The sequence below is a fragment of the Chelon labrosus genome, assembly GCF_963514085.1.
Source record: "Chelon labrosus genome assembly, chromosome: 9".
NCBI lineage: Eukaryota > Metazoa > Chordata > Actinopteri > Mugiliformes > Mugilidae > Chelon > Chelon labrosus.
The window spans coordinates 21,292,691-21,312,568 of NC_140359.1; the positions used below are offsets into that span (position 1 = coordinate 21,292,691).

The following is a 19,878-nucleotide window of genomic DNA, read 5'->3' on the forward strand; positions in this document are numbered from 1 at the left end:
TAGGTTATGAGTGTCGTTTTTAATATCCCCAATTAAACATATTTATTGGTCACTATGAATCACAGTGTAATTAGCAACATTTGGAAATGTCTAGTTTTTTTAATTATTATTATTTTAATCATTTTTTATTATTATTATTTATTTATTGTGATTTAGCCTAGCCTAAATCTGTTCACACATTGTTCATGTTTTTAATTTCAAATTCTTAAGTCACTTCTTTTGCAAATCACTTCAATTAAATTAAAAGACAAAAACAAAGAAAAACCATATTTAATACCTCATCAGTCTCTCATTTCTTACATTTACAGGAGCCACTCTGCGTAAATGTAATCATTTTGTCAGCCGATGATTCCAGGTGCCTCCTAGCCTTTTAAAGGTGCCATTATTTATTTCCAGTTTGTGCCATCAATCATTTTGTTAGAGAAGTTGTCATTTTTTGTGGGCTGGTAGATATCTCATTTTTCATGGAGGAAATCCCTCTTCGGTTAGGCGAGATAAAAACAAAAATAAATAATATTTGAATTAAAGGATTTTTCCTCACACATCAGCTGCCGTATTAATGCAATCAGAAAACCAGATTGTGCACACGCGTGAGTCTGTGCATTGTTCATATGTGCTGTGTAGGCTATATAAGTCCATGCAGGTGTGATTGATGAAAGGACAAAGTGTTAGCACCAGGGACAGGAAGTGGACCCTGCAAGGGGAAGACTGAGGTGAGGTGCCTCTGTCACACTGGAAACCCAATTCATCCCTCCATCCCTCTCCTCTCTGCACATTCCCACAGCACCGCAGTCTATTTCAGTCTGTTTATATGAGTAATCAGTTGACCTCTCCTTCTCTCTCTCTTTCTCTCTCTCTCTCTCTCCCCCTCTCTCTCCCCCCCTTCCCCTCCCTCCTTCTCTTACTCCCTCCCTCCCTCACTCACTCACACCTCAGTCAGACCCGTTTACGCTGTGATTTTCTGGACACGACCGTCACTGACACCGGATACATGAGGCTAATCTCAGCCACGGGCAGACTGTCAGACAGCTTTGCTGAGGCTCTCGGTGTAAAATGGCGCACGGCTGCCTCGCGCTGTTTTAGTTTCACTCCCTTTTGCCTCTGCGAGCCACACAGTGTCCAGAAACACCTGCACGATGGCATGCAGTGAACCAGCCAATAAGCACGCGCTCATTACAAATTCTCAGTAATTACTGAAACCGTCATATTAGTGGTAGTAGATGTGGGGGGGGGGGGGGGAGTATTTTGTGAGATCTCCATTAATGTTTTATGTTTTGCATTTGAAGGATAAAAACCATCTGGGTTTGTATTTTTCATTCGTTGCATGCAACAACTGGAGCTCCCCGTGTGCACATGTTGGTATAGAAAAGATGATCAAGGCTGTGTCAGGTGAAGAGGAGACCTGTGTGCATGGTTACATGTGTGTGGATGTGAGAGGGTGTGTGCTGTGTGCGTGTCTGTGCGTCATCTCTAATGCCCTGTTAATTGCCTGACAGTGTTCCTACACACACCTCTACTAATGTTCCGCTTGCTATTCAGTCTGCGGCCTGCCTGCCTTCCTCCTGCCTCTCCTCTTCCCTCTCCCCTTGGAACGGATTGTTCCGTTACAATAACAGCCTCGTTCACTAATTGGCTTACCTCACCAGCATTGTGATCGGGTTCTGGTGTAAGTTCAGCACCTTGGACAGCAGCTGTTGTCTCGGCCCTGCTTTTAAAAAGGAGAGCTCTAAGTTTTCTAGTTTTCTTTAATCACAACAATTAGACCCAATATTTTCCCCCAGACCCTGACAAACGTCGCTTGTAAGTCTCTTTTCTCTCTGAGCGTGCCGCCACTCTCATTACACACGCTGATTAAAGCATAGATTAGCCAGCAGTGGCCCTGCACACTCCTCACCAGCAGCTCGCTCAATATCAATTAGAGGCTGCGCCAAAAGCAGCATGTCCACCGGTGGCCCTCCGTCTCCTGCTTCCAGCCTCCTCACAAGCGCTGGCAACCCGCTGCTTTAAAAATAGTAACATAATGAGAAAAAGAAAGAAAATGGAGCAGAGTAGATGTTTGGGATTGGAGTTAAAAAAAAAAAACAAAAAAAAAAACATCAATCATTGGGGAGAAATGAGAAACGACATTTAAGGCAATGTATATCAGATGGAGATGGTGCCTCGACTGCAACATGTTGGCCAAATGCAACCACAGACCCGGGTGCCACTTATTCCCATGCACCTCAGAGGTTCAAATCAAGAGGCAAAATAAGGGAAAAGTCACTTAGGCCTATTAGTCAAGGCAGTGCAGCCCACCTCTGCGGAGTTCATCGTGGAAATAATGAACAGTGTGCGGATACGCAATGAAAAGCCTTTCAACCCAGCATCAGTAGGTCGTTCCGGCTTAGAGGGAATTAATTCACGTTTCTCCTCTTCTCTGACCTCCTTGGCTCGCCAGAAACGAGGCTAATAGTCGCTGATTTCATTTATTGACTACATTTACCGAGATATTTCTGTCTAAACACCAATCCACCTATATTTTTAAGAGGAGTAAAATAACTTGCGTTTGGATATAACGGACCCACTTACTTCAATTAAGCTTTAATGGCATTTGCATAATGGTTGCCTCCTTATTTTTGCAGCACAGGGGAAGAAAAAAAAGTAAGATAGTAAACTATTTAATTGTCTTTGTCGTTTTTAGAGTTGATACAATAGCACAGGCTGGTTGGTATCTATCAATGATTAAATGTGTTGTGTGTGGCTCAAGACAAATCATGGTCAGGCTACCGGTGCATTAAAAACTTCCACGTTACGTTTTGATTGATGCATAATTAGTATTTCAGTCTTTTTCATACCGATTGCAGCATTTTTAACTGGGCTTATAAACTCTTGTGGGCCATTGTGTGAAGTACTCATTTGATTGTCACTCAGAAGCAGAAACATTGATTGGCTTTTTTATAGGGAACCCTTCGGACGTCCCCAACCTATTTATCCACCATAAGCATGTGGTAAATACAGTGCTGCTCCCCTCTGCACAACCACTAACAGACAGCCAGTCCAATTAAAAGTGGCCATCGATTATAGATAGCTACCTGCTGGCATATGAGGGAGACAATGTTGGATGCTATGCCACTGCCAATACAGGCTGCAGATAGCCATGCACTAACCAGAGCTGACACCAGCATATTAGATCTGGACCGGGTTAATTCACCTGCAGTTGGCCCCTGTGTTGGCTCCATAGCGCTGCGGTTTACCTGCCCAGTCTAAATGCTGATCATTAAGTTGCTTCCAGCAGCCATGATTGGTGCAGAGGGGGCTCATATCATTGATTAAAAAGGAAGGCTGATAACGCAGTTATTCCAGCTCCTCCCTCCCTCCCTGCGGCCGGGCCGGAGAGGGCAAATATAAGACACGTTTAAGATCAAATCAGTTCTGTTCACTGAGCACTACGCAGCAACATTTCATGCTGCTGTTTCCGCATGGTTTGCATTTAATGACATTTTTGCCATTTTGGTTTATTTTATTTTTTTTAATATGATTTCAGACCATGCAGTGGCATCACTCATCTCATAAGATAGATTTATAAATATAAAACTAAAACAGCATTTTTTGGTTAATCGCGTCAGGCTGTGAGGAAATGACAACACTAATTTGTATGTCTGTGTGGAAATAGGCCCGTAGCTCATAGTTATCCCTTGTTATTGTGTGTGAAAGCCTCTGAACCTAATTCCATTTTTCCCCTCTCCTATTTTCCAGCAAGCTGCTTTTCCATTAACTTTGGGAAAACACGGTGGCAGGTCCATTTAAAAAGCCCGTGCTCCACCCTTCCCATAAGCGTCTCGGCTCCGGAAAATAAGAAATTAAGAGCAGGGCCCATTTCATCATCAGCTGCTGTCTGCGCCAAACACAGACGCAGGCATCCTCCGGCAGAGCTCCCGGTAGGGCGGGACGGGGGAGCTTTACCTTAGCATATGTTAACCATTACAAGATGTCTTGATGGAACACAACGAAATGACTGGTAATTGACATAAAATATGACAAAGTGTTTGAGTCTTTCTGAGGAAAGCGTCGCGTATTACGGCGTATCAGCTCCGTAATGTGACTGATTAATGAAAGATCGGCCTCGCACTCACTCAGCTGATTCTGTGAAAAATGAGTTTTGTGTTGTCATTCCGACAAGCCGGCAACCGCGGCCGGAAAAGACTATTAGCCGGAATCATTATCAATAGCCATATTTTCAAACTCTATTATGGCAATCAGGCTAGAATTTATTCAATAGATTTAGTTCATTTGGTTGTAATTGATAAATAATCAAAATTTATCAATGTACTTGCACACATTTCACTAACAATCAGGGAAAACTGCCCCATTTACCAGCTGACTTGGTCCAAATTAGAGCTAAATTGATGATCAATTAATCTTGGGAGGGGTAGAGCGCCGTGTTTAGCAGGGAAGCGGCAGAAATGTGGCGGAGTGGATGGAGAGGAGGGAGGAGAGAGAGAGAGAGAGGGAGGGGAGGATGATAAAGAGAATGGATGGATGGGAAAGAGTGGGATTTGTGAAGTGAGAGACGAGCTGGGTGAGTAACGCACTGAAAACACAAGGAAGCTGCGAGGTGTCATGGGCGGAAACAACAGAGAAATACAACATTATGTGTGCTCTGTGTGTGTGTGTGCTTTGTGGTTTTATTCCCTATGTTTTACTGCATTGTTTTCACATTGAACGGAGCTAATTTCTGCATATGTGTTTATGTGCTGCACACCATTTATTTCCCTCTACATCATGCATTGGCCTACCCGTGAGTGTGAGTGTGTGTGTGCCAATAAATGAGTGAGTGAGTCACACACTTGAAGTATCAGGTAGATCAAGTTCGGCAAGTCAGACTGAGCAAGGTCAAAGAGACTGATCCCATTTATTCTTTAATTTGCTGAGGCATTAAATTGCGTGATGTGGCTTTGCTGCAGTTTCATAATTACCAGCACATGTTTCTAATTTCAAGCTAGTCAGAGACACTACTGACCCAAGTCCTCCTCTTTATCCGGTATTTTAGGAGCACGAGTGTGTGTAGGAAGTATATATATGTGTGTGCGTGTGTGAGCACCCATGTATCAGGAGTGATTCTCACCATCTATGATTATTAGTGTGAGATTTCACTTAATCTCCTGCATTGGTAGCATGTAAATAAAAATCTTTCCTAACGCATTAAATATGCCGCTTTCACTTTACACGGACAACGTTGTGGTTTAAATGAATCAAACTTGTTGTTTCCAGGCTGCAGTTAATAAAAAAGGTTCTCATTTTGTGTGTCTAAGGCTCGCTGGCACCTGTAATGTGAGGCACTCATTACCTTCAATGATGCATTACAGCTTCCTAATGATGGAGCCACAGTAATAGACCTAACTAATGACCGGACTTAAGAATGAACATATTCTAATAGCTGGAGCAGAACTGGGAGGGAAAGTCAAGGTGTCAGGGAGGAGGAGGGATTAGATCTGTAGACGGCAGGAGAAGCCTAAACGACTGGGGTCAGACTGTAAATACTACAGGCTTTTGCTAAATACTCTAATCTTGTTAGTTTTGTTTCTGTTTTAAGAGCGATTAAGGTAAGATTAATTAAATAATTTACATTATTTATGCGTGGAAATTAAATTAACCGGCACCCAGAAGCACATTCAAGCGGTGGTGTCTTACCCCATTGGCAAGATGTGATGAAAACATACAGGGCTCATGATAAAGAGGAATCCGGCTTTTTATCAGAAAGGTGCTGCAAAACCTCGGCTGATGCACTTCAGCCAGTAAGCTGTCAAAACGCATTTATAAGAAGATTTGTTTAGCTGTTGGCCTTAAACCCTGTAGTCCCAAAAATGTCCAGTTCTCGGAAAGAGAGAGGAAAATGGCTTTGATTTCAAATTTATCACAATTCATTCCAAGAAATTTTTATTTTTTTTTTTAGTTTTGTTTTTTAAATTCAGTCTTTTACAGAAATGCCAATCTTGAAATCAAATTAAACTTGGGAACTTGCCAAAAACTAGGGGAGTTGGCACTTATATATTTGCACAGCTCAAGCTCCTTTGAGTGGATTATGTATGGCAGTATATTAATCTGCGTTAGGTCTTCTGATTGCACATTTGTGTTTTGTTTCATGATTCTAAGTCACAGATTTGCTGACGTCCCTTAAAGGTGGGTGATGTTGACCTTTGAATCATAGGTTACCTCATGTTCAAACTTCTTGCACTATTTGAATAGAATAGTCATTATCAATAAGCTGTGTGTAGAGAATCACACAAGGTCAGTTTCTTAAAAAAATACAAAAACAAAAACAAACTATTGATCTGTGTGATGTGGTCTGTTAATGGTGGTGAACCTGGTGTTTGCTTAATCGCAGACAAATCCTTTTATACTGGATTCAAACTGCAGTTTCTTACCACAAAATCCTCCCAGTATGACATATTTGGGAGCGTGATGCTATGTATTCATGAATGTACTTTTCTGTGTCTGTGTACTGAGCTGATAAACACATTGAAGTATTCCACCTCTGCCTTTGATGCTGATGAACCACATATTTTAGGGCTTGTTCACTCAGGTCGTTTCTCTTAATTACAACTGATCAGAGCATCCTAAAACACCTGAGCATGGGGTCGGCTATTGACAGCAGAAGTAATGAGTCATTTTTAAAGCTGCTGAGACTTTGAACACCAATATGTTAATAACACCTTATTGCGGGTTTCATTGCTATTTTAATAACCTTCCACACACACGCACACACACACACTCTCTCTCTCTATTGGTGCCAGCACACCACCTTCTCCGTGACACACGCCTCTCCTTCCTCATTAAGGAAATCGCTCTTCTTTGCTGATTATTTTATTTGATGCCGTGATTACCACTCTGTGCACCGCATCAAGCAGTAACGGACACCAAGCGGAGGCCAGCGGGCCTAATTGGGGCATGAGATGCACGGCGCGGCGCAGCCAGGCTGGGTGGTCGAAGAGGAAAGCCTCTAATGGGTTTGCCTGTCTGTGGCTCTCCGCTCTCGCCTCTCCCGGGCTCGGATGCAAGGCACTTATTGTCTGTTTCTTATTCCTTTGACTGTCAAATCACCTGCACAAAACTACAATGTGATTCGTTACAGAACCGCTTCTGCAGATGGAAAATCGATTTTCCTTTTAGATTTCTATAACCGGGTGAATGCAGATGCCTACGAGGCGATGCAATAGGGCCTGAACACGAGAAACAACCAGCTCACCTACCGGCCCATGTTACAATTTGGCTGTGGTGTAAAGGCTCTTATCCCCGCATCTTTTTTTTGTTTGCTCGTATTATTCTAACCTGTTCTCCGAAGGCCCAATATGAGCAATGGATTTAACGCAGTTTGATTGCCAAAAAACCGCGGAGAGGGTGGACACGGAATTCTTGATCTTTGAAATTGCTCTACAAAATTGCATTTGTTTTTGGTGCGCTTCCATTAAAAGTGTCTCCTCGCGTGTAAACAGCCGTTCCGCACTCAGATGCGCCGCATTAACCCGGGAGGATTGTATGTGAGTGTGTTTTTACTGGGGGAAGATTGATGTGGTCCAGTTAGGGAGGCTGAGTGAGACATAGACCCATTTCAAGTGGGTTCCTCTTATTACGGCAATAAGTTACAGTCTGAGGGTCGGACAGCTGAGGGGATATCTGTCACCCGGACTGTTTTCACTACAACAAACCTCAATGTCCATATTTATCACGTAGGGCTTCAGATAGGTAGCTAGTTCAACCTTTTGATTATTTTTTTTACACGTACTTTATTTTTTTTGTTCATACTAAGAATTATATTTATTTTTTTGACATTTAGAGGCGTACTTAAAATAATTGTCCAATATATAATAATAATAATTATTATTATTAAAGCAGCATCTATATAATAATTGCATATCTTGTATATTTATTCTTCATTACATGAGAAAAAAAATATGTACCCAATAATAGTAATAATAACAAACTATATATAGTTATTGATGCATTACTTTTAGTAGGGATAGTCCAGTATACAAATTAAATTCATAGATTTAAAAAACGATTTATTAGGAATTGAAATAATTCCCAATTAGAATTAAATGTTATATTATTCTTTACTGATATAAATGCTTACTTTATCCTACAACTGCTGCAAAAATGGTTTAAAGGTAATTTCTTTGCATCAGTTGTCTTAATTGGAAATCAAACATCTTCCAAAACATACAGACCATCTCTTCCTGGCTCAGGCCCTCCACCAACTTCCTACTCCCCAACACACAGAGTCCCTCTCCTCTCTCCTGGTCTACACGTCTGAATCAAACGAATCGAGCCTCTGTTGCTGCTGATTGCTTCTCCTGAACCTTCGGGAGCTGGTCACAGCTTTCCTCGTCTCAATGGACCACGCACCAGTCCATTTCCTTAAGTTTTCACGCTGTGCCACATATAGGCTACTTCCCTGCGTCCCGGCAGATTGCTGTTGAGGAGCATAAAAGATGAGCTCGCCTCCATGTGGTGCAGGAGGGTGAGAGAGAGAGAGAGAGGAGTCCTCGCTCGGACGCCTCCTTTGTGCGGCTGCAAAGAAACCTATTTAGTCCCAGGCGGTGGTCTATTCACCAGGCTCACCCTGACATCTGCCAAAAGCCCTCTCTAACCAGCACTGTCTGGAGAAGTAAGAGTGGAGCGCAGATCAATGGCTGTCCTGTTAATTGTATAATAGACCTACTTATGGACAACTGCTAAAGGGGCACAATCGTTTAGGGTCCACCATGTCTGATTTTGTTTGAGCCAAACAGGCCTAAATACATTTAATTGCACCCGCGTTGATGAAAAGTCGATTGGAGTTAAAGCGGCCGATCACTAACGGAGTTTAAATCCATCTGTACTCGTTTATTTATTTATTTCCTCGATTTGTCTCCACAAATCACCTGCCATGGGGGAATGGGAGCTATATCCGTTATGTTTGTGATCCAAGGACGGGGGGAAAGTGGGGCTCCGAGGGGCAGAAATAAGGTTTCTCCTTCTCATCTTCTTTTTTTTCTTTCTTTTCATGACCAAAGTCCAACACTGATCTGCACACAGAGACTCAATCATACTCATCTTTTTTTTTTTTTTACAAACAAACAAAAAGTAATAAGCTTCATTTTCTGAAATTAATTTCTGAAATAAATCCTGATTTACAGAGTGTAAACAATCAAAATGACAACGTTCAGAGACGTGAAAAATTTCGACTTTTAATGTGGGTGATTATTAAATGGCAAAATATTTTCTGGTTCAAATAACTGTGAGCTCCTTGAGCAAAATAAAACAACCCTTTGCAATGTGCTCACCTGCTGCGTTTTTGTGCATGTAAATCCATCTACAAACGGGAGTCCTGTCATGGCACGGGCCATACCAGATTAAACAAACACATTAAGATGTTTAACGTGGAATAATTTGAGCATGAAAAGCTAATAAATCAGAGGACGGAATGGCAGAGGATTGAATTGTAGTGTTTCATGCGCGTTTGGGTCGGTGCGCGCGTACGCTTGGCGTGCGCGCGTGTATGTGTGGAGAAAAAAGAAAAAAGAGAAAAAAAGAGGGGGGAGTCATGTCGCTGACATTTCCCAGCTCCCGCTCTGATTGGCTCTTATTTGAGGAAGCTCACGGGTTCTTTCAACTAATAAGCGCCTCCCCGTCGCTCTAAAGGACATTATAATGCAAGGGACCTCCTTTTTTAACCACAAACCGAATTTTCGTTCATTTAGACGATATATACTTTTTAAATTGACCCAAAGTTGTGGGGTTTTTTTGGAACGCTTTTCGCCCTGGAGCGGTACGCCATGCTCTCTCACGCCGACCTCCTGGATGCTCGGCTCGGTGAGTTATCCTCACTAAACTCCGGCCCTAAACTCCAGTGTAAGATTTCAACTTCTTGTTCAACCTTGTGAAGTGATAGATAGTCTGTGTTGTTAATTGTGTTAACAGCTAAGTGGTTTATCGTTGTTCGAAGCTATTCTCTACAGTAATTTACCAGCAATTGTGACAGCAAAATTACCTCTATAAAATATCCGTGTGTATTGAGTTTATTTGTAATGTGTTTTTATTAATCTGCCTCTTTTATTACAAGGATGGAAAGCTATTTCGTGTAACTTTCATTCACAGATGCAGCGTTATAAGCTTTGCCTTGTTTTTACTCAAATCGCCTCTCCTCCTCATCCTCTCAGGGATGAAGGATGCTGCAGAGTTACTCGGACATCGAGAAGCTCTCAAGTGCCGGCTGGGTGGAGGAGTGCCAGACCAGGGGCATCCGGGAGACATGGCCCCTGGTTCGGACTCTGTGGAGGGAACCACTCTGCTGCCGGGTGAAGACATCGCCACTGTGGGATCCAACTCTGCCGGCATGCCGGTGAACGGGAAAGAGCAGGAGAAGCAGCAGCAGCAACCGCAACAGAACTCCAGTCAGACCACCAGCCAGCAGAAACAGAAGCGGCACAGGACGCGCTTCACACCGGCGCAGCTCAACGAGCTGGAGCGCAGCTTCGCCAAAACCCACTACCCTGATATCTTCATGAGAGAGGAACTGGCGTTGAGGATCGGCCTCACCGAGTCCAGAGTTCAGGTAAACACTTGTGCAATGTGGACGGTTTTACTGGTTGCAGGATTTGGCATGATACGGCAGGGTGTGGCGTGTGATCCAGATATGATCATGTGGTGTTTGTAAACGTCCAAAAATCATTCTTTAAATCTACCAGAAAGGCAGTGAGGGAAACAGGCTATTACGTCAGGACTAAATGATGAAAACAAATGTCCCCTGTGTGTGTTGGCAGGAGAAATACGGTCTCTTCATCTGGTCACATTTGATCGTTATTCGTTTTTTTTGATAATTTGTTATTGGTCTTCTTGTTCCCATGAAATTTTGTGGCCATTAGGTTTTAAAGTTTGGGTTGTTAGTTAGTGGAATGTCGTACTAAAGAGTGGTTTGACGTTGAATCAAAGTTTACTGTTGTATTGATTGTAATTTAATCTAAGTGACAGGATCACATTTTCTTATTTTTTTTTTCTTGTTAATAAGCCGTGCAGTATCTTGCCTCACTATACTAAAAAGTACATATACTCAATGTACTAATACGAATCACTGTGCGTAAAAAGACGAAGGTTATATCCGTTGTTTTCGAATATTAGAATAACAGTAGTAGGCTATCAGAAAATATACCGACTCAAAGCTATTCTTCTAAATTACGTGATTCAGATATTCCATAATTTATTCAATAAATCTAGACTGATAGTAACAACATTTGTCGGGTGAAACCAGAGCCCATCTAGCGCACAATGGGCTCTGTCCAAGGTGCTGAACATTTCTCCTCTGCGAGGCAGGCAAGAAAATGGATACCTGTAACATCTAAAATACAAATTTCACAATTTCCACACACAAACGCGTTCTGTAGACATTTTCTGGAAATAATTAAATTATGGAATTACAGTTTTATATACTTAAATCTTGACCATAATAATAATAATTTAGTCAAAATATTACGTCTTCTCCACTTTCGTATAAAAAATATTAAGTTAGGAATATTATAATATAATAGTTAGTGTTCTAGGGTAGCTGCAGTCTCTTACAGACCATACTGAACACTAGACACAATAACACATATTGTTTTTATATTTGATCAAGCAGTCAGGCAACAATAAACCAAACGCATTATCAACCAATTTCAGTCTTGTTTATAACAGTGAACGGGTTATTAACCAGTGATGTGAAATTCATGCAAATTATCCCACTGAAAGCAATAAAAGCAGTGTAATCATTAGTCACCTTAATAATCAATTCTTTATTCCATCCCCAGTGCAGGGTCCTATCCGCTCGGTGCACGGCGGCTCCTGCTCGCTGTTGGTAAACATTAGTGCAGGGCCGGCGCGGGTGCAGCCCCCTCGGCGTGCGCGTTGGCCCCACGCGCGTGCCTTCACAGCCTCTCCTCTAAAATGCTCCATCAGCGACGTCTTAATAGGACTCAAGAATATATTGTACTTTTTTTTAATGGAATGAGAAATTGCATTTTCTTTCCCCCCGAGTGTAATGGGTTTGGGCGACGTTTCACGGCTGGCTGAGCGGAATGAGAGCGAGATTTCACTTTTAATACGGAGGCATCGACTCACGGCTCCGCGCGCGCATTAATCACAGCCGAAGATGATGGAATCTTTAGAAAAGCCCAGCGGTGTGGCGCGTGCGTTTTTTAGCCGGGTCTCGTGTGTGTGTGTGAGTGTTTGTGGTTCTCACGCGAGCCCTTGGATGGTGTGTTTTATTTGAACGTGCGCTGCCAGTGATGCTGGCCGTTTTGTATCTAAGGCCACGCGGTATTTAGGGCAATTTCAGTTAATCTGCTTGTAAATAAGACGCTAGAAAGATAAATTGTTCGACCCACTGCTGCGGAACGCCAGTAATATCCCAACTCTGTGACGCATGGTTTTTCCTACTCTTGCGATATATTTTGTTTTATTTACAATGGCGTTTCTAAAACCTACATCCATATAAATTTGGGACAATTTGCTAATAGTAGCCGAGTGGCCTACATCTGCAAACACCTATTTTTTTAGCAGCTTCTCTTAAAGTTATTAGTATTTATACATTACACATTTGTCGGAGAGCAGCCATTTTAAGTTCGGTGTTAGTGATGTGAAGGCTTTATTTCCTGTTGATTTAATTCGGCCCTACCCTACAACAGGCACGTAGTATAGGCCCCAACCAGAACAAACTGGTGGAGAATTTATTTTACTCAAGGTCACTGTTTCTGTCCCTTTTGCGAGATACAATCAATGCATACACACACACATTTTCTGCATTAATGTTAAATAGTTCCTAATTCTAATGTTCTATCATCATATAATTTGTTTTAGATTCTAAGGATATTATTGTGCCTAATAGTAGTCTGTTTGTCGCATGGTTAGATGCATTTCCACTGTAGGGAACCTGCACCTTGCCGGCCTCATTATGTATATTACATTCATACAGTTTGTTCCTCAGTCCTTCTCATGGTTCCCGCTCTTGTCTCTCTTCTTCCAGGTTTGGTTCCAGAACAGACGCGCTAAGTGGAAGAAAAGGAAGAAGACCACCAACGTTTTCCGCTCTCCGGGGACGCTGCTCCCGACACCGGGCCTTCCGCAGTTCTCTGCCGCGGCCGCCATGGAGAACAGCCTGTGCTCGTTCCACGCCAACGACTCTCGCTGGGCCACGGGGATGCCGGGGGTGTCCCAGCTGCAGCTGCCGCCGGCCCTGGGTCGCCAGCCGGGCATGCCGCAGTCCCTGTCACAGTGCAGCCTGGGTCCAGGCCCGCCAAACTCCATGGGTCTGTCCAACGGCCTGTCCTCCAACGGCTCCGGTCTGCAGTCCCACCTCTACCAGTCGCCTTTCCCCGGAATGTCGGCCTCTCTCTCCGGCCCCACGAACGTATCGGGCTCCCCGCAGCTGTGTAGCTCCCCGGACAGTGACATGTGGAGAGGGACAAGCATCGCGTCACTGAGGCGCAAAGCGCTGGAGCACACAGTGTCTATGAGTTTCACCTAGTGACTCTTCAAAAACACCCCTCCACTCCCCTCTGTTCCAAACTCCCTCTCCCAGCACCGCCCTGCGGCTCTTTTTCTGTTTTTATTACCGCTGTTTAGATCAAAACCAGAGAACGAGTGAGCTAATCAGGCCTGAAATGTGAGAGATGAATGTGACTTCATATCACAAAAAAATAAAAAGATAAAAGGACAACAAAGATGGACACGTGGAAGAAGAAAACTTGGGTTTGGGGTTATTTATCTTATTAATTCAAAAGGATTTTATCAACTATTGATGAGAAATAATATTGTAATGATCGCTAGACTATAGGACCTAATTACTGAGAGCCAAACAATCGTCGTATTTACGTTTTCATTGAGTGTGTCTTTAGGCACACATTATTGTGTTCAGGTGACGTTGTGTTATGTCAAACGGTTATTTGTATAAGACTGGGTATACATGTTGGTAACAGCCTACGACACACGCACCAAACTGACGGTGAGCACATTGGACTGGGTCTCAGGCATGCACTGTGCATGTGGATTTAATAACTACAGGAGAGAAATGTTCCCACTCAGACTGAACCGGTGCTTTTCGTTAGGTGGCCTCGTCTGCATGAGACGGGAGTATAAATCTAAATAGGAAAAAAAAAAAAGATCTTTCAGTAGGCCTACTCTGTTTTAGGATGTTTTGTGTAGATAAAACATTCTTGCTATGTACCCGCTGGTCTTTTTTGTGACATGTTTTAACTTATTGTATGTGCTATTACTTGACACATTTCTTAAATGTTTGATTGAAATGCACCACACTGACGGGTTTGTACCAATTTAAAATGAAACCAACAAATAAAAGTAATTTTCAAGAATGTCAAAACAAGAATCATTTATGTCTCCATTGACGTTATATTATTATTTTGCGCAAATTCTAAACGGGCTGCAGATTTACCACCATTTTAGCGTCATTGTGGATTTTTATTTTTTATTTTTTAACTTTGGAGAAATTTCGTTTGAGCTATTTGGATTATCCGGAAAATAACTGGGATTGGGGCAACACATTTTTTTTTCTATCTTCTATGTATATATTCAAACCAAGAAAACTTGTAGTGTTTGCTCGGTGACCTACAGAGCTGTTTTGACAGTGTTTATGAGGTGACAGGGTCAAAGGCTTTATGAAGGGTGAGTGGGCTCATGGTGGCAGACAGCAGCGGTAAAGATGTCAGTGTTGTGATGTGACGGTCATTGCCTTTAACCATGACGGTCATCCCACTGAGCAGACAGGATGGACTGTATGGAGTGCACCAGCCTCATCCGCCTTATCTCTCTCTCTATATATATATATGTGGCCAATGGCTGGCTGACCCCGCTTCACAAAACAATAGGTCTGTGATGGCTTAATATTTGCAAAAAATATAACTTTATTCAAAATGGGATTTATCAATCAGCTTCTATTTGGTTCAAAGTTAAGCCTCATATGCAGTTTTTAGGAACCAAACCAGTCATTTTCTATTTGGTAGTTGCCAAATAACAATTTGTACACATACTGTATACTTCAAATAGCTTGACTCAGACTTCATTAATTGCAGAAACTGGATTAATTTAGCTTTCACCCATTTTTAATTTAAAAAAAAACAGGGATGTTTGTCTGTTACATTTTTATACTTCTATGGTACCTTTTTAGCTAATAAACAGGGCTACTTCTGCAAGGTTACTTTGGGTCATTAAAGCACACCAACCATGTGTTTTGTGATCTTTAGAGAATTAAAATACAGCAATAAACTCTAGGTCTGTTTTTGTAAAATCTTCAGCATGAAGCCCACTGTGCACCACAGTCAGAGCCACAGTGCATTAGCATTAGCTCAGTGCACAAACATGTGTTTATGGCGCGAACCGTCACATGCAGGGTCATGAGCAAAAAATACAAACAAGCAACAACAGCAATTGATAAAATGTCAATTTGGGGCTCTGCATTACCAAAAACGGGACAGAATGCATGAAATGTTTTCACACAGTGTAGGTGTTTAGCTTTAGCTGCACAGCATCTCTACAGCTACTGCACACACTGTTGGTGATTTAAGCTGCAGCAACATTATTATAAATATCAATGATATTTATTTTTAAAAGTGAAGAATCACCTTCCTCTGAGACGGTTATGAATCTAAACTCCTCCTAAATTGGGTAAACTGACATGTTTACATTACATTTGATTTATTATCAGGCCTAACTTGCATAGTGTTTACTACATTACATGCATGTCATAACAGAAACAAAATACAGATAAACAGTATTAAGTAGTTTAGCTTTTACACCTTTTGATCATTTGACATTTATTTAAAATTCATCATTACTTGCCAGTCAGTTCTGTAATAAGAAAACCTCTCACCTTGTTTGCGTTGCTTTAATTTTAAATTATCCTCATGTGAGGTGTGAGGCGCAGACTCAGAAGCAGCCCCCTTGGATGAGGTAAATAAAATTTTGCCGTCATGAAAGTGAGCAGACCTCGCTGCCTAGTGTCAAAGAGTATAAGTGTCAACTTGAGCCTGAAATCATAGCAGCTCAAATTAATCAGCGTGTTAACCTCATCTCGTTGCCAGCGCTGAGGCCAATTTATGGTCACGGGATGGTAATTGATGAGATATGGCATTACCATAAGCAGTCCCACTGCCTGTAAACTTATAATTGGAGTTTCTGTAACAATGCTGGGAGGTTAAACAAAGGATTAATCATAATTAACAAAAGTATATTACTTTCCCCATATTAAACAGTTGGTTCCCACCTTTTCTATTAACATACATTTGTTTGCAGTAATTTACTGAATTATTGAAAATACCAACTCAAGTCAAGACCCAGAAAAATTCATTTATTTCTCTCTGTGCAAGTGTGTGTGTGCGTATGAGAGAGTCAAACCACGTGTTTGTGTTACAGCCTACTGTTACTAGTAATTAATTGGAATGATGATAGCCTGAAGTTTTCAAAAATCCAATACACAACAAATTTGACATTATTTCCTATGCTGTTTAGAAAGGTGCCACGTAACCCAGGATGACATTGTGATTACATTTACAGGCTGATATAACGACCAGGCCATTGTATTATTTTACAGAGAGGAAGAAAATGTAAATAACTCACCGGGAAAAAGAAAATTGACTATGATTTCTTCTCGGGTGAATTCATTTATGGTGAATACGTGGAAAAAAATAAATAAAAACCTGAGGTAATTTGTTATCAACTGTTTACACACACTGTACAAACCAGTAAATCAGAATGTAAATAGATGTTTGTTTATTTGTGGAAGAGTTGACCAGCCCTTTCAATCTCACATTACATTTAAAAATGATATCATCTGCAAAACAGAATGATTTCTCTAATTTATTAACCATTATTTTCCTTATATAATTACCTCCACATTACTCATCCATGCAGGAGTCAACCATCATTTCAGAGTGAATGCAGGAGGCCCACCCACCCTGCAGAGGCATGCAATTACAAGATACCGCATGACACTTGATCAAACACTATAACCACAGCCAAACTGACTGCTGCTCCACCCATGCAGGCTGGAGCCGCGGTGGTGTCAGCCCCGAGAGCGCGCCGTTCTGGCGGATCTAGCTCTATGTGGGGCTCAGCCCACCAGATCCGGCCCTGTGCTGACTACTGTGTCCTGGGCTGCAGTAACAGATGTGAAATCACATTACCCAAACGCTGCAATTAGTCTCACTCGCTCGCGGGTTAATGAGTTTGTGGAAATGTGCGACCCATTCCTCATTAGGTAATTTCTCATGCACTGATGAGAGAGGGAGAGAGATGTGGGTACAGCAACTTAGTAGAAATGGCACATAGTCGGCTGCAACACATACTGTAAAGCAGCAGAGTGCAGCTGAGGGGGGAGACACTGCTGCAGCTGGACAATTTTGGGAGGAAATGTTATCAAAAAGACTTGCATGGATGCTTTTCTTGCTGCCTTAAAATATGTACATATACACATAATCAGGATGACAAAACTCCCCCATCTACACCCTCAACACTACTGTATTTGCAGTAGTATTTATGTATTTAACCACAGAAGGTTTTGTAAAGCAGCTGCTATCATGTGATGGGGTGACATCAGCCTGTCTCATTATGGGCTGACTATGCTTATTTCCTTGCTGCGAGGCCGCGGAGCATGTGTGTGAATAGACAGCCCCGGGCAAAGCTCTGTCAGGACACAATGGACGACAACAAAGGAACTAATTAGCAATCAATTACCGACATGTTTCTGTCCTGCACCTTTTATCTGGTTAGTTAGAGTGTAGAGCAGGTTACCACCACTCAACGTCTCCCATTCACACACACACACACTCAGACCACCTGCTGCCTATGTATGTATACACGTGTGTGTGCTTGTTTTTTTTTTTTGGTGAATTTGGATTATTGCTGGGTTGTACACGGTAGCCCGGTGATACATGGTTTCACAGAGGAGAATGTCACCTCTCTCCTGTGTGAGATAAAGGTGAAAAACCTTCAAATTAGCCCGGTTTAGGCCTTTAGAAGAAGTTGCTTCTCGCCGTGTCTGCACCTAAGAGCGTAAAAGATAGTTGTTCATTAGCCTCATCTGTGCCAATCAGTCTCTAAACTCTCCTTTGTTGTATCTCATTGCTTCTCTTCATTGTTGTGATTACGTGCAGTTGATGTAAGTTTGACCGAGGAGGAAATTTACTTCATTAAACATCGACCAAATCTACAGTTTCACAAAAGCCAGCATAGATAAAGTAGATTTAGTGTGTAATTTGTGGCTTATTCATTTCAGCCTCTCTCTCTGTTGCTGTGTGTACACACAAACACACACACACACACACAGTGACATCTGGGGGAAAGTGTGCTGTGAGGAGGCTGCGAGTGCCTCTCATGATAACAACTCTGCATCTCAACAACCTACATCCATCATCATCAACGCTAACATCTGCTCTGAGCCTCAGCCTTAAATCTCTTTCCACTCCCTCAACCCTTTTACCTCTCTCCCCCCCTTTCTTCCTCTCTCCTTTTCTTCTTCCGATTCTGGTCTGTCCATCTTTTTCTCACAAGAAGCCCCTGCTTTTTCTTTTTTTGTTTTCATCCCTTTTTTTTTTTAACCCACTTTCCTCGATCTGCTCAATCCAAATTCCCTCACGTTACATGTTGAGTGTGGATGTGTTTGTTGCAACCGGCCTTAAAAATCAATATTTAATGATGATGTTATCAGTGCTTTTATGTGTAATTTAGCCGGAGTGTCAGTATGAATGAGACTCTGTCAGCTTTATGACGTCAAGCATTTATTTTCTGTTAATGGGTGCTCCTGGTGGTACACAAACTGAAACCCAGCGGACGTCTGATGGATTTGTCTGTTTCATTTCTGTTCATGCATGCATTCACAGCCACGCGTGCATGCATACGCTAGGTTTCTACCTTCAAGCATGCACACACACACTTTAGCGTATTATACTGCAACAGATAAATAAGTATGAATGTGAGAAGTACAAAACAAAGTTGCAAACAAATGCCACATATGCTAGATTTTGATTTGACATTTCTGGCTTTATGGTGCCAGAACAGAACAATGAATGAGGCGCTGAATGTGGCTGCATTGTCAAAATTTGCTTGTTTTCCAAACACAATCAATCAAACCGTCTTTTTGTTTCAGAGCAGACTGCAGTGCCTGATTCTGACATTTCACAGAGCCATGACAATTACTTCACGTCTTCAGCTCTGGGGGCCAACATTGTTGAGAGGCAATAATCATGATAGTTTTCTCAGTCATTTTTCTCCCAATAACAAGCCATTTTTAATCCAATTAGGGGTGCTAACGTGAGAGGCATAATACCACGGCCCCTGGGACAGATGAGAGAATATGCAGGACATTTATCCCGACAGTCAATATTGGATTTCTCACTAAGCAGCTGTGCCTGCTCTCTCTGACATTCTCCACCTCTGCACAGTGATCCGTCCTGATTAAACCGGCTTTTCTACTTTATCAACATTCATTACATGACCTGGTCATGCATGGCCACGGAAGCCAGGGGTAGCAAAGTTACATGCCTCACGCTGGGGTTTTCCTGCTGCACTTTTTATTTATATTAAACTGTTTAATGAAAGGCGATACAATATCTCACATGACCACGTTCAAATGTAGGCAGCGTTCTTTGAAATTATAGGAGCAGATATGAGTTTTATGGTATTCCCCAAAAACTCTCCTATAACCTAGACTGAAAAGGTAGATTTGTTTTCACATGATAAATCCCAGTGCAGCTGGCTAAACTAGTTTTGTATTACAGGATAGTTATGTGGCTAAATTACCCAACTGTTCTTCTTCTTCATTTCCTCATTTGAGTCACCTGATCATAATTAAATTTTAATCACGGAAATGTCATATTT

General features: G+C 42.0%; 1 protein-coding gene across 2 annotated transcripts in view; it reads left to right on the forward strand.

Annotated features, from left to right (window-relative positions):
- The window catches only part of LOC311492746 (homeobox protein orthopedia B-like), a 52,569-nt gene extending 38,232 nt beyond the window's left edge, over positions 1 to 14,337 (forward strand). The window contains exons 3-4 of one of the 2 annotated variants that reach the window (XM_084551132.1): positions 10,179 to 10,573; positions 13,016 to 14,337. In XM_084551132.1, the coding sequence (XP_084407258.1) occupies positions 10,181 to 10,573; positions 13,016 to 13,516 (894 nt within the window). In that variant the 5' untranslated portion in view covers positions 10,179 to 10,180 and the 3' untranslated portion in view covers positions 13,517 to 14,337. Of the gene's footprint in view, positions 1 to 10,160; positions 10,574 to 13,015 lie in introns of those variants that run through there. The other variant, XM_084551133.1, reaches the window with a different exon arrangement.
- The last annotated feature ends 5,541 nt before the right edge of the window (positions 14,338 to 19,878 follow it).